The 13,562-nt window shown below is 53.7% G+C and overlaps 3 protein-coding genes across 3 annotated transcripts; 2 read left to right on the top strand and 1 right to left on the bottom strand.

Annotated features, from left to right (window-relative positions):
- Window positions 1-4: 4 nt before the first annotated feature.
- Window positions 5-2,806, bottom strand: CDV56_103918 (uncharacterized protein; the record flags this gene model as incomplete). Its single annotated transcript, XM_026757537.1, has 6 exons — window positions 5-189; window positions 236-841; window positions 905-1,097; window positions 1,147-1,237; window positions 1,385-1,871; window positions 1,930-2,806. 6 exons carry the CDS (start codon window positions 2,804-2,806, stop codon window positions 5-7), a joined length of 2,439 nt encoding a protein of 812 aa, XP_026614337.1.
- A 444-nt stretch (window positions 2,807-3,250) lies between these two features.
- CDV56_103006 (putative polyketide synthase) lies at window positions 3,251-11,321 on the top strand (the record flags this gene model as incomplete). Its single annotated transcript, XM_026756625.1, has 7 exons — window positions 3,251-4,212; window positions 4,270-4,557; window positions 4,612-6,093; window positions 6,136-9,870; window positions 9,929-10,653; window positions 10,709-10,963; window positions 11,011-11,321. The coding sequence occupies 7 exons, from the start codon at window positions 3,251-3,253 to the stop codon at window positions 11,319-11,321; spliced, it is 7,758 nt and encodes a 2,585-aa protein (XP_026614336.1).
- A 438-nt stretch (window positions 11,322-11,759) lies between these two features.
- On the top strand, window positions 11,760-13,490 carry CDV56_102738 (uncharacterized protein; the record flags this gene model as incomplete). Its single annotated transcript, XM_026756357.1, has 1 exon — window positions 11,760-13,490. One exon carries the CDS (start codon window positions 11,760-11,762, stop codon window positions 13,488-13,490), a length of 1,731 nt encoding a protein of 576 aa, XP_026614335.1.
- Window positions 13,491-13,562: the final 72 nt, after the last annotated feature.

Genomic DNA, 13,562 nt, shown 5'->3' with positions numbered 1-13,562 from the left:
ATGTTTATTTCTCCTCGACCGAGAACTTATACGTTGCAAACCGCGTATACAGTCCGTCCATCCCCCAAATGGTCTTCCTGTGTCTCCATTCCGGGTGGTGCACTGCATCTGGCCAGTCTTGCATCTCTAGAGATATCGCCCCGTGCTGAGGGACTTTGCCTGGCCCTTGACCTTTCTTCAACTGCAACCCTAGACACTTGTCAGTTGACTCCAAAACCTAGTTTGTAGGTATTACCCAAGTTATTATCCCACGTATGAACATGGAGAGCGTCCTGGTCCGTGTAAAGTTCCATGGTGACACCAGACAGCTTCGAGGAGAGGATCGCCACAGGCTCATCTTCCTTGTCGCCCAACGGTTTATGGGAGAGCGCATAAGTCACATCAAATCCGGCATTACCACCCTTCTGAACCTCCTCGCCAATAGACTTATCCGCAGACCAAAAGTCGAACTCCTTCCCCTCCCTATTACTCTTCATATCCCCCGTCGGAATCCCCCGCTCATCAACATCGAACCGCATCCCAGCAACAGGAAGCCTCAGCCTATGATCAAGCACCGTACTATCACCAGCATTATTCCTAAACCCATCAAGATTAAAGAAAACCTGCCGACTCAAATTAATCGGGCACGAGGCAAAGATCCCAGGGAACCCATTCCACCTGTTATCAAACAGCACGAATGTAATGCTGTTGTTGATATGCACTGCGATGTCCCAGGTCAGTCGGCCCCAGCCCTTATCTCCGCCGTTGAATAGCGAGGTCGCGTTGTGTGCGTTTGCGGTTACGGGGTAGATTGTTCCGTCGACTGGGTAGCTGGAGTTGCTTAGGAAGCCGGCGTATCGTCCTGTCGTTGATGGAATCAGCTTAGGTATTTAACTGCAGAAAAAGAAAGAGAAAAGGTAATAACCTATAACCCCATTCAAAAACGGATTCGACTGCAGCGATGGATAACCCGTCGCATCGTCCAAGCCCAGTACAACATCGATCTCCTCGCCATGGGTATTATTCAGCCAGAGATTTGTAAGGGCTGCGCCGTGGTTTGTAAAAGCCAGTCGAATGCCTTCGGATTGAATGATGAATTTGCCCTCTTCGGTTGTTGGCTATAGGGCTGTGAGTGCGGCGAATGGGCTGCCGCGTGTCCAGACGGACTTTACGGCGGCGAGGATGCCGACTGAAACTTTCCAGAGGTTCATTGCTGCTCTGCAACTCGACTGTAAGCTCTTCCAGAATGACGGCTGTACTGCATTTTGTTTCTTAAATACAAAAATGTGTCTTGTTGCTGACCGGCGACTTTTGGCTTGGACGGCGGCATCCCCTATAAATAACCCTAAGTCCCTAACTGAGGTAGAGGTGATCCTAATCTTCCAGTCCTTAGACTTCCACAAACTTAAGCCTTCCGTAAACCCCTTCTGCCGACTTCTTCGTCTGCCCGAACTTCAACCTCCCCGCCGTATCAGGATTCGCAAGCTCAATCTCAAACGTAGACAACACCGCCGCAACAAGACACTCAAGCGTCGCCCGGGCAAAATTCGCTCCAATGCAGTTCCGTGGACCCGCCCCAAATGTAAGCATGGCATAATTACTCGAAGAACCACCAGACTTCGCCTTCCCCTCGCCCATCCACCGCTCCGGATTGAACTGATCCGCATCAGGCCCCCAAAGCGTCTTGTCATGGTTCGACACCTCCGCCGAGTACAGCACAACCGTGCCCTTGGGGATCCGCTGGCCCATCAGCGTAGTTTCCCGCTGTGCAACTTTCACAATAATCGGCGAGAAGGGATAGCACCGGAGCACCTCACTGCAGAACGCATTCAAGTAAGGCAGATGATCCTGAACCCGTAATAATCCAAAGTCCGCAGCCGCCAGATCCGTGCCTATTGCCTCTCGCAGCTCGTCCCTTAACCGGCTTATCCTCCTCGTTCCCCTCCCCACCAAACGGCTCTGGCCATCCAAGCCTTTTCCCAAGCAGCGTCGGGCCAAGCACCCCGTCTGGCACAACCGTCTTGGGCCGGGTATGCAGGAACTCAGGGTAGGGTTCCAATGCGGTGTATTTGCCCCCCGACCGGCCGAGGCATTTGTAGCAGAACTGCATTGTCTCTGGCTCTGAAATGCAGTCGAGGACGAATTTGAGTGAGTTTCGAGTGTGTTTGCGGATCTCGTCTGCGCATGTCTCCTGGCGGTAGTCGAAGACTGCCGTGGCGCCGTAGGATTTCACGAGGTCGAAGTTGTTTGGTGAGCAGGTTGTTATGGGATTCAGGCCCGATAGTTTAAGCAACTGAATCGCCAGAGTCCCAGTCGCAGTGCTACCCCCATACACCAGCACATCCACCGGTTTGCTAGCCGGCAACCCAGGCGAACCAGGAACATCCAGCGACTTGAACAGCGCAAGCCCAATAGTCCCAATGCCACTTCCCAGGGTGACCGCTTCTTCAAGCGACATATGATCCGGGACCTTCATGGTCGTAAGATCCGTCGCGCCAACATACTGCGCAAACGCGCCCACCGCAGGAGTGAGAGAGTGCATCCCCGGCACTGCGCCGCAGATTCGGTCGCCTGGCTGGATGGGCGCGGCGGTTTGGACTTTGGAGCCGATGGAGATGACTTCGCCTGCAAAATCCATTCCGGCGATTGCGCCGGGGCTTGCGAGCTTGCCGACCATTTTGGTGTCGATTGGGTTTAGGGCGACGAAGGCGTTCTTGACTAGGATCATGTCGTCTTCTAGGGAGGGGATTTGGATGTCGTTGCGTAGGCCGAGTGTGCCATCGTCGAGAGCGACGATGGCGGTTTGATTGGAGGGTAGCTCGGACATAGCAAAAAATATAGCGACGAAGTTCCTAGCAATCTAATAAGTATGATGGTTAGGGTTAGGAATTCCTCCACTCCGGGCGAGCGTAAGATCACCAGAACTAGTACGTAGATAAGCTCTGGAACTTTTCAATTTTAGATATAAGATTAAGTTGCCGGTTCTCGTATACCAACCGGAGTATGTCTTGTGTCTTGTCCTTACGGCCCCCAGCCGGCGTTGGCCAGCTCGCGCGAGGCGTACTTAGGGCTAGCGATCTTGTCATCTTAGCATAGGTAGCCACTTTGATAGAACTGCTGTATTATATTATATTATATATAGTTAGAGGATTGTAGAGAAGTGGTTTGGCAATCAGGACGCAGGATTCACCTCCCAGTTTTCTTGATATCATCAACCCTTCGTCTCGAAGCCTCATACCTCATACCTGATTCCTGAATCCATCCTCCCACCATGAACGAACCCATCGCCATCGTAGGCATGGGCTGCCGCTTCCTAGGTGAAGCCAGCTCCCCCTCCAAACTCTGGGACCTCCTCCACAACCCGCGCGACGTCGCCCGCGACATCCCCGACTCCCGATTCAACCTCGACCGCTTCTACCACCCAACCGGCAGCCACCACGGCACCACCAACATCCGCCAGGCCTATCTCCTTTCCGAAGACGTGCGCGAGTTCGACGCAAAATTCTTCTCCATCCCCCCAGGTGAAGCAGAGGCCATCGACCCGCAGCAACGCCTCCTCCTCGAGGTCGTTTACGAGGCCCTCGAATCCTCAGGCCATACGCTGGCCGACCTGTCCAACTCAAATACCGGCGCCTTTGTCGGCCTCATGTCCCAGGACTACTTCGCGCTTAATGGCCAGGATGTGAACTCCGTCCCGACTTACGCTGCGTCCGGTACGGCGGCGAGTAATGCCTCCAGCCGACTCTCTTACTTCTTTAACTGGCATGGCCCGTCCATGACGATAGACACCGCCTGCTCATCTAGTCTCGTCGCGGTGAATGAGGCAGTCCAAGCCCTTCGAAACGGCACGAGCCGCGTTGCTGTAGCTTGTGGGACAAACTTGTGTTTGTCAGCCTTTACGTTCATCACGTTGAGCAAGCTCAGTATGTTGTCGCCGACGTCTCAATGTCACATGTGGGATGTCGACGCAGATGGCTACGCCCGAGGTGAAGGCGTTGCTTGCGTTGTTTTGAAGACTCTCAGCAATGCGATTGCAGACGGGGACCATATCGAAGCCGTGATTCGGGAAGTGGGCGTGAATCACGATGGCAGGACGAAGGGGTTGACTATGCCCAGTGCTACGGCCCAGGCGGCGCTCATTCGAGACACTTATGCCCGCGCTGGGCTGGATCCGACGAAGGAGGCTGATCGGTGTCAGTATTTTGAAGCGCATGGCACGGGAACGAAAGCTGGGTGGGTTGAATTCTGTACACTGTTGGAAACCGAAAAGACTAATAGGCCATGTTTTAGGGACCCTCAAGAAGCCGAAGCCCTGATGAGAGCGTTTTTCCCTGAGTCTGATTCTGAAGGCGAACTCTTCGTCGGGTCTATCAAGACCGTGGTCGGTCACACCGAAGGCACAGCGGGACTGGCAGGTCTCATGAAGGCTTGTCTTGCTCTTCGCAATGCAACCATTCTCCCAAATTTACTGTTCAATAAATTAAACCCTGACCTTGAACCGTTTACAAGCCATCTCCGTGTTCCTACGGCCAATCAACCTTGGCCTGAATTGCCAGATGGTAAACCTCGAAGGGCTAGGTTAGTTGAAGATTGTCAAACCCTTTCGGATAACAGCTAATTGTGTGTCAATAGTGTCAACAGCTTTGGTTTTGGAGGGACCAACGCTCACTGCATTCTTGAAACATACTATCCACCAACGCCCAGTGACCCAGTCCCTGAAATAGAGACGGCCACATCAGGAACATGCTGTATTCCAGCTGTATTCACTGCAGCATCTGATAACTCGTTGGTGGCACTCCTGCAGTCCACACTTGAATTCATGGACAAGAACGCAGACGTCAATATCAGTGGACTGGCATACAACTTGAGCACCAAGCGCTCTGCTCTGCAGCGAAGACTCGCACTATCCGCTGCATCGATCGACGAGCTTCGCGAAAAGATCAAGTCCACGATAGAAGCCGCTTCAGAGAAAGACGCCACTTTACCCTCCACTTCAGCTTTACCTGGAACTGCTTCATTGCTCGGCGTTTTCACCGGCCAGGGCGCTCAGTGGCAAGGCATGGGGTCCCAGCTTATATCGTCGATCCCGCTGGCCCGGAGGACCGTCGAAGAGCTGGATTCATCTCTCGCAAGCTTACCGTCCTACCACCGCCCATCCTGGACTCTAGCCGACGTACTTACTGACAGCACTGCGCCCGTCGGCGAAGCCTCTCTTTCGCAGCCTCTCTGCACGGCTGTCCAAGTCATCCTGGTTGACCTGCTCCGCGCTGCGGGAGTCAAGTTCCAGGCCGTTGTTGGGCATTCCTCTGGAGAGATTGCTGCTGCCTATGCGGCGGGCTTCATCACTGCATGGGATGCTATCCGCATTGCATACTACCGGGGATTCTACGCCAATATGGCGGCCGGGCCGGCGGGAGAGAAGGGCGCAATGCTGGCTGCCGGGACCTCCTTTGAGGATGCCAGTGAACTTTGCCAGCTTGATGACTTCGATGGGAGGATCTGCGTGGCTGCCCATAACTCTCCTACCAGCGTGACTCTGTCGGGTGATATCGACGCTATAACCCAGGCACAGGGGGTGCTTGAAGAGGAGGAGAAATTCGCCCGGATTTTAAAGGTCGACACCGCGTACCACTCGGCCCACATGCTTAAATGCTCTGCATCTTACCTTACGGCATTGAGAAACTGCAACATACAAGTCCGACAGCCCCGGCTCGATGCACCGCAGTGGTTCAGCAGCGTCCGAGACGGTCAGGTCATCAATAGCCCGGAAAGTCTGGACGGCCAATACTGGGTCGATAAAATGCTCCAGCCCGTGTTATTCTACCCAGCTGTTGAAACATGCTTGACATCTGCGGACGAAGCCATCAACTGCGGCGTAGAGGTCGGGCCGCATCCTGCTTTGCAGGGACCTGCGAAGGATTCCATTCTTGCCGCTGTGGATCGGGAAATCCCATATAGTGGCACCTTGAACCGTGGAAAGAGCAGTGCGGTGGCATTTTCCGACGCACTTGGATTCCTTTGGAGTCGGTTTGGCCCTGCTGCTGTGACGCTCGGAGCTTTCCAGCAGACAAATTACCCGGATACTCCGACTACGATGATCCACGGTCTTCCAACGTACCCATGGACTCATGACAGGGGGTACTTTGCCGAATAAAGACTCATCAAGACCTTCCACAACCACCCGGTGCCCTTCCATGACTTACTAGGCATCCAGATGGCAGACGGAGCAACGGAGGAATGGAGGTGGCGGAATATCCTGAAGATGAATGAACTCAAGTGGCTGTCGGGACACTCGCTCCAAGGCCAGGTCGTCTTTCCCGCAACAGCTTACATCTGCCTTGCCATGGAAGCAGCACTGCAACTGGCCCAAGGGAGACCCGTGAAATCAATCGATCTCTTCGATCTTGAAATCCGCAAAGCCATCGCCATCCACGACTCCACAGGCACTGAGCTCCTCACATCCATGACCAAGGTGTCTACCCTCGACACCGAGTCGGAAGAAATCACCGCTGACTTCGCGGCCTACTCAACCATAAGCAAAGACGCTGCCAACCTTGCGCTCAACTGCTGCGGTCGTGTGCGTGTGCTTCTAGGAGAGGGCGAGGACTCGGCATTCCACTTCTCACCTAGACTTCCCCCACTCGGAAAACTGACCGCAGTAGACGTGGACAGCTTCTACAAGATCCTGCGAGATGACTTCGGATTCGGATACGAGGGCCCCTTCCGCGCGCTCACGAATGTGTCCCGCAAAGCCGGCTTCGCGACGGGAACAATTCGGTGCGAGAGGTTCGACGATTCCGAAACGCTTCTGCTCTTCCATCCCGGTATGCTGGATAGTGCCTTGCAGGGTCTGAACGCTGCCCATAGCGCCCCTGGAGATGGCCGGCTCTGGACGATCGTGGCGCCAACCTTCTGTCGTCGGATCTCGATCATCCCTGGACTCTGCGGCAGCAACATGACAGATAATGTTGAGATCGACTGCAATATCACTGATCCTCGCGATACGCACGTCACTGGAGATGTGGAGGTCTTCTCGGAGGGTTTCAAGGAGAAGATTATCGAGGTTGAGGGGCTCACCTTCTCCCCGTTTGCGGGTGCGACTGTTGAGAACGACCGGTATCTCTTCCAGGAGTCGTTCCTGTGCCTTGATAAGCCGAACGCGGATGTTATCTTTGGGGATAGACAGGCGACTCCCAAGGAGAGCAGGAAGGCTCTTGACGCTGAGCGCGCGGCGTTTTACTACCTCAAGACCTTCCATCTCTCGGTCAGTCCGGAGCAGCGCGAGACCCTTCCGTGGTATCGACAGGCTTTGCTGAAGAACGCTGAGCGGCTGTTCCACATTGTCAATGACGGGAAACATCCGTTTGCCTCGCAGTCTTGGGTGAGTGATACCAGAGAGGATATATTCAAGATGATGGGCAGCTATCCTCCGACAGACGCCGATTTCAACCTGACCAAGGCCGTCGGAGAACATCTTCTTCTGCCTTCGGTGCTGAATGGAGATACCAGCATCCTGCAATACATGACCAAGGATAACTACCTTGAGCAGTACTATGTAAATGCCATCGGGTTCCAGCTGCTGAACTTCTTGATTGCCGGGGTGATGGAACAGCTTTGCTTGAAGTCTCCCCGAATGAACTTCCTTGAAGTCGGCGCCGGAACTGGTGGCGCGACCAAGGCGATCCTGGAGAAGATCGGGTACTCCTATGCATCTTATACGTATACCGACATTTCCAGTGCCTTCTTCGGCCATGCTGCAGACCACTTCCAATCGCACGTCAGCAAGATGATTTTCAAGACCTTGGATATCACGAAGGACCCCGCTGGACAGGACTTCACCCCGCAGAGCTATGATGTTGTCGTTGCCTCCAATGTCTTGCACGCGACCGAGTCATTGAGATCCGCCCTTGAACATACACGAAAGCTCTTGCGTCCTGGTGGCTATCTTGTGATGGTTGAGATCATCCGCAACGACGTGATGCGCCACGGTCTCGTCATGGGCGGTCTCCCAGGCTGGTGGATCGGCGAGAACGATGGTCGTTACGGGGGCCCAAGTATTACTCTTGAGGAATGGGATAAGATTCTTCGAGAGACCGGCTTCAGTGGTATCGAGACCAATTCGCCCATGCGGGACCCAGTGGGCGTGCCCGGATCCATTATCGTTTCTCGGGCTCAAAATGATCTCGTCAGCCAGTTGAGCAGGCCTCTCAGCTCAAAGTCTAGTACGGCAACAGACAAAACTCCCGTACTTGTTATAGGTGGTAGCAGTCCATTTGTATCGCCGTTCAGGGACCAGCTCTGTCTCAATCTGAGGCCGCAGTTCGCAGATGTCATTAAAGTTGACCAGTTCGCGGATCTGCCACCACTTCCTGAGAGCTACCATGTCCTCAGTCTCACGGAGTGCGACGCAAACTTGTTCGAGGACATGGAGGAGTCTGTCTTCTCGAATCTAAAGACAGTGCTGGGCTCTGCATTGAGTGTACTCTGGTTGCTCCAGGATCGTCGATCGAATAATCCCCATGCCGGAACTACGCTCGGTCTCTTCAGAACGCTTTTCTACGAAGTTCCCGGGACCCTATTGCAGACTCTGGATATTGACGCCGTCGATATGAATGACTGCTCATTCATTGCAAAGTCAATGTGCCAGCTCAGGCTCCAGTCGGACATGGCCAGACGTGGTGAGACGGATGAGATACTCTGGGAGTTCGAACCAGAACTCGTTCTCAAGGACGGCCAGCTTTATGTCCCAAGAGTTCGTCCGCATGATGGGCAGAACAATCGATACAACTCATCCAAGAGATCAATTACTCACAATGTGGACGTGCACACGACGCCTTTGGCTCTAGATCTGGTCGACGACTCGTACATGGTACGGGAGCAGCACGCCATAGAGAGAGATTCACCTGAGCTTGTTACAGTCAGTGTATCTTGCTCTTTCTTGTCGTCAATAAAGACCCCAGTGGGATATGTATTCGTCAGTCTCGGAGAAGATGTCAAGATAGGAGAAAAGACACTTTGTTTCACCAGCCGCAACGAGTCCATCGTCAAGGTCCCCAAGTCCTGGACGATGTCCCTTGACGAGGTCGAGGTTGACGGACAATTCATGTCGTTTGTCATTGCCGATCTCACAGTCCAATGGGTGTTGCAAATGCTGCCACCCACAGGAACGGTGCTGGCATACGAGCCAGATCCAGTTGCAGCATCTCTGCTATCTCAGCAGTTGAACAGGCTCGGCAGGAAGGCTCTTTTCATGACTTCTAGTCCTGAAATGTCCGGCCGAAACTGGGTGTACCTTGATCCTAACAGCACCAAGAGAGCCATCACTGCCCTCTTACCAGCCGACGTTACCCTGTACGTGGACGCCTCCGGAGCCGACGAATCTCATTTCCAAAGTCTCGGATCCAAGATTGCGACCTCCCTATCATCGGTCTGTGACGAGGTCAAGATGTCTAGCCTGACTGCATCAGAAGCGTCCGTTCTTCCGCACGATGCCCCTAAAGCCATCACAGATCTGCTCCGTCGCGTTGCTTCCTTCGCTTCCTCCTTGCTATCCGCACAAGCAACCCCAGAGGGCGCACCACTTGATATCTTACCACTCAAACGGGTGGTTGCGAACTTTGTAGTACCAAATCCCAGCTCGCTTGTTTACTGGCAAGAGGATCAATACGTGCCGGTCTCTGTTGAGCCCGTTACGCAACGTGGTGATCTGTTCCGTCCCGATCGCACCTACTGGCTAGCTGGTCTCGCCGGAGACACTGGCCGATCCCTGGCCGACTTCATGATTGCCCACAATGCTCGGAATATCGTGCTAAGCAGCCGTAAGCCCACTGTCGACGAAGACTGGGTGCAATGGCACAAGTCAAGAGGTGCCACAGTGAGGTATTTCGGAGGGTAAGCAAATGACTCATCCGCTTGAAACTTAACATCGCTAACCACCTTTGTTTCTTAGGGATATCACCAGCTTCGAATCCATGAAACAGATCCATGACGCTATCAAGGAGTCCATGCCGCCCATTGGGGGTGTTGCGAATGGCGCCATGGTTCTGCGAGACAGTTCCTTCATGAAGATGAGCTTCGACGATTTCCAAGCGGTCCTAGGTCCCAAGATCCAAGGCACGATTAATCTCGACCGGCTCTTCTCCGATCCCAACCAACCACTCGACTGGTTCATCGGGTTTAGTTCGATCGCCGCAACCGTCGGCAACCCGGGACAATCGGCGTACACCGCTGGAAACTGTTTCATCAAGGGACTTGTCGACCGGCGGCGTAAGCAAGGCCTGGCTGGATCAGTAATTGACATCACTCGATTAGTGGGGCTGGGCTTTATCGAGCGTGAAAGCCACGGCCGTCTGACAAAGGAGCACCAGGAGCGTCTAACTACGCGGTCTGGGACTATTGCGATGAGTGAGAATGACCTGCACCAGTTGTTTGCAGAGGCGATCTTGTCCGGACGACCGGACCTCGGTCTCAACCCGGAGATCATTACAGGTCTGGCGCCCATCACTGTTGAGCAGTCGAAGGACGCATACTGGAAGACCAATACGAGGTTGTCGCTGTTGATCAGGGAGGTAGGACAGGGTGATACACAGGGTGGAGAGAGGGGTAACGCGGTTCCTCTGCGACAACTGCTAGAAGCGGCCAAGACAATGCAAGACGCGGCGAAGGTGCTTTCAGGTACGTGAAATTATGCTTCAATACCCCTTACCCAGCCGCTGACAAGTCCATTTAGGTGCCTTCAAAGGAAAGCTGCAAGCGTTGAAATTCCTGTCGGATTCTGACAGCTTGTACGACACTACGCCTCTAGTGGACATGGGTGTCGACAGTCTGGTAGCTGTGGAAGTAAGGTCTTGGTTCTTGAAGGAGCTCGCAGTCGACGTGCCGGTCATGAAGATTCTGGGCGGCGCCTCCATCACGGATTTGGTGGAGGTTGTCGTGCAGAAGCTTCCCCAGGAGCTATTGAGTCGGTTAGATCCCGACGGGCAGCGTAAGAGCAGCAATGCGATGTGCCAGCTACTGTCGCCGACAAGGAAGAAACGGTGGAATCAAAGACCAACGGCATTGACAGCGCTCGTTCCAGTGGTGTTAATGGTGTCAACGGCACTCATGACACTCATAGCACTAACGGTGTCAACGGTGTCAATGGCGTCAACGGCCTCAACGGTATCAACGGTATCAACGGTATCAACGGTATCAACGGTATCAACGGCACTCATGACACTGATATGGATAGCACCACGAACCTCAATGGCACCAACGGGACCGTGGTCATCGAGGAAAAGTTGGAGCACAAAACCACGAATGGCGTTGTTCCGATCATTATCAGTGGGCAGGAGGTTGCCTAAGATCGAAGACTTGGTGTTCATGTTTGATAATATTAGTCAACTCAGATGGGAAAAAAGGGGGTGTGGCTATAGGGGCAAGTGAAACAACTGCAGCGACTGGAAGGGTGTAGAATATTAGGGGGGATTCAGGGAAGAGGATGGTTAGAACAGTGAGGGGACAGTTCTTATATACTTAAGGTCATGATGCAGGTGGTGTTTATAAGATAGTATATCAGGAGGCCATACCCAAAACAGCAAAACTAACCACAAAAGGAAATTCACGTCCTCACTTTACAGTGTAACTGTTTCTTCCATCTCCGAATCTCTTAATCTCCCCTTTTCTTCGTCGCGACCACTTTGGAAAATCAATTATTTGCATGCTTTATGATCTCATGACTTTATAGCCCAAATAAATCTTATATCCAAGCCAATGCGCGGTCAACTTCCAGTCGCGTCCTCATGTCCCTCCTCCGCCTTCTCCTATCCCGTGCCCTCGTCGTGCTCGTTCCACTTGCAATAACGTTCAGTCTCTACCTCTACCTCTATCCAATCTTCCAGGGCTGCGCATTTCCACTTCCAATCAAGAAGAATGAGCGTCCACCTGATTCGTTCAGTCCGGCGTATAGTCCACTGGTCCACACCCTTTCGCAACACATTGGACAGCAGCCCGCAAGCAAGCCAGCGGCCTTCAGGCTGCTAGTTCTCGCAGATCCCCAACTAGAAGGTGATAGCTCTCTCCCTAGTCCCGACGAAGAGCTCCCTTCCCGGATCAAGCAGCACTGGACTGCAATCAGGTCATCTGTAACGGAGTCCGGATCGCCCTTCCACCGCGATGTCCTCGGCAATGTAACTGCCGCGCTGCGCACACTCGCGCACGAAGACGTTCCACGCTCGCTTCTGGCCGCGAGAAAGCGACTCGATTTACTCGGGAACGATTTCTATCTTGCGCATATATATCGTACGCTGCATTGGTGGACACGTCCTACGCATGTCACGGTGCTGGGGGATCTGATTGGAAGTCAGTGGGTTACCGATGAGGAATTCGAGCGGAGGGGAGACAGGTACTGGAATCGGGTGTTCAGAGGGGGCGAGCGGGTCAGCGATGAGATTACGGTCACTGGGTCGGCGGGGTATGGAGCGGGTTCTGGGGATGTGTCTGGGTTGGAGGAGCTGAATGCGACGCACTCGACATGGAGTCGGAGGGTCATCAACATTGCTGGGAACCATGATATTGGGTATGCGGGAGATGCCAGCGAGGCGCGGATTGAGCGATTCGAGCGAATTTTTGGGCGCGCGAACTGGGATGTTCGCTTTCAATATACCCGCGAGTGCCAAACTGACAATACAGCAGACGCTGCTGTCAGCAAGCCTACCCTGCACCTGATCAATCTCAACACGTTGACCCTGGACGGACCAGCGCTATCCGAACAAGTCCAGTCGAACAGCTACGCCTTCATCAACGATCTCATCACCCATCGCACGTACCCCGTCGAAGATCGGACAACCTTCACCCTCCTCCTAACCCATCTGCCCCTACATAAGAAGGAGGGTATCTGCACCGACGGACCGTACTTTACCTACCACGAGTCCGACGACGAAGACGGGCCAGATGGTATGCCCCGCTTCAAGGCGGCAGGACTACAGGAGCAGAACCATCTGAGCGAGCAGCTCAGCGCCACCGGCGTCCTCCAAGGGATCTATGGCATGAGCGGCGACGAAGATGTTCCAGGAGGAGGCTGGGGCCGCAATGGGCTCATCCTCAACGGCCACGACCACACCGGATGTGACGTCGTCCACTTCGTCAACCGGTCGATCACCACAGACACAGGGGACGATACACCCCAGCAAACGTGGAAGTGGGACGCAAGACGCTACAGTGGAGTCCCGGAAGATAGATCGGATACGCCCTCCATCCGCGAGGTCACTCTCCGAGCCATGATGGGCGACTACGGCGGCAACGCAGGTCTTCTCTCCGTGTGGTTTGATGCCAACCCGGCCGTGAACGAATGGAAGTATGAAATCACCATGTGCATGGCCGGAGTCCAGCATATCTGGTGGGCGATCCATGTAATCGACATCGTGACCGTTTTGCTTCTTTTGGTATATACTCTTTTGCCTAGATCCACTGGACTGAAGAGACAAACAGCAAAGTCTGTATCTGCGAAAGGTCCGCAAGTCAAGAAGTCTTAGACGGATCTCGGATATCTTGAAGGTTTGATCATGACATTGAGAGCATCAGCAGCGAGCGACTTGCCTTTTCGT

This window comes from Aspergillus thermomutatus (genome assembly GCF_002237265.1).
Source record: "Aspergillus thermomutatus strain HMR AF 39 chromosome Unknown NODE_97, whole genome shotgun sequence".
In the NCBI taxonomy this organism is placed as follows: domain Eukaryota; kingdom Fungi; phylum Ascomycota; class Eurotiomycetes; order Eurotiales; family Aspergillaceae; genus Aspergillus; species Aspergillus thermomutatus.
This window is presented reverse-complemented; position numbering and strand designations above follow the sequence as displayed.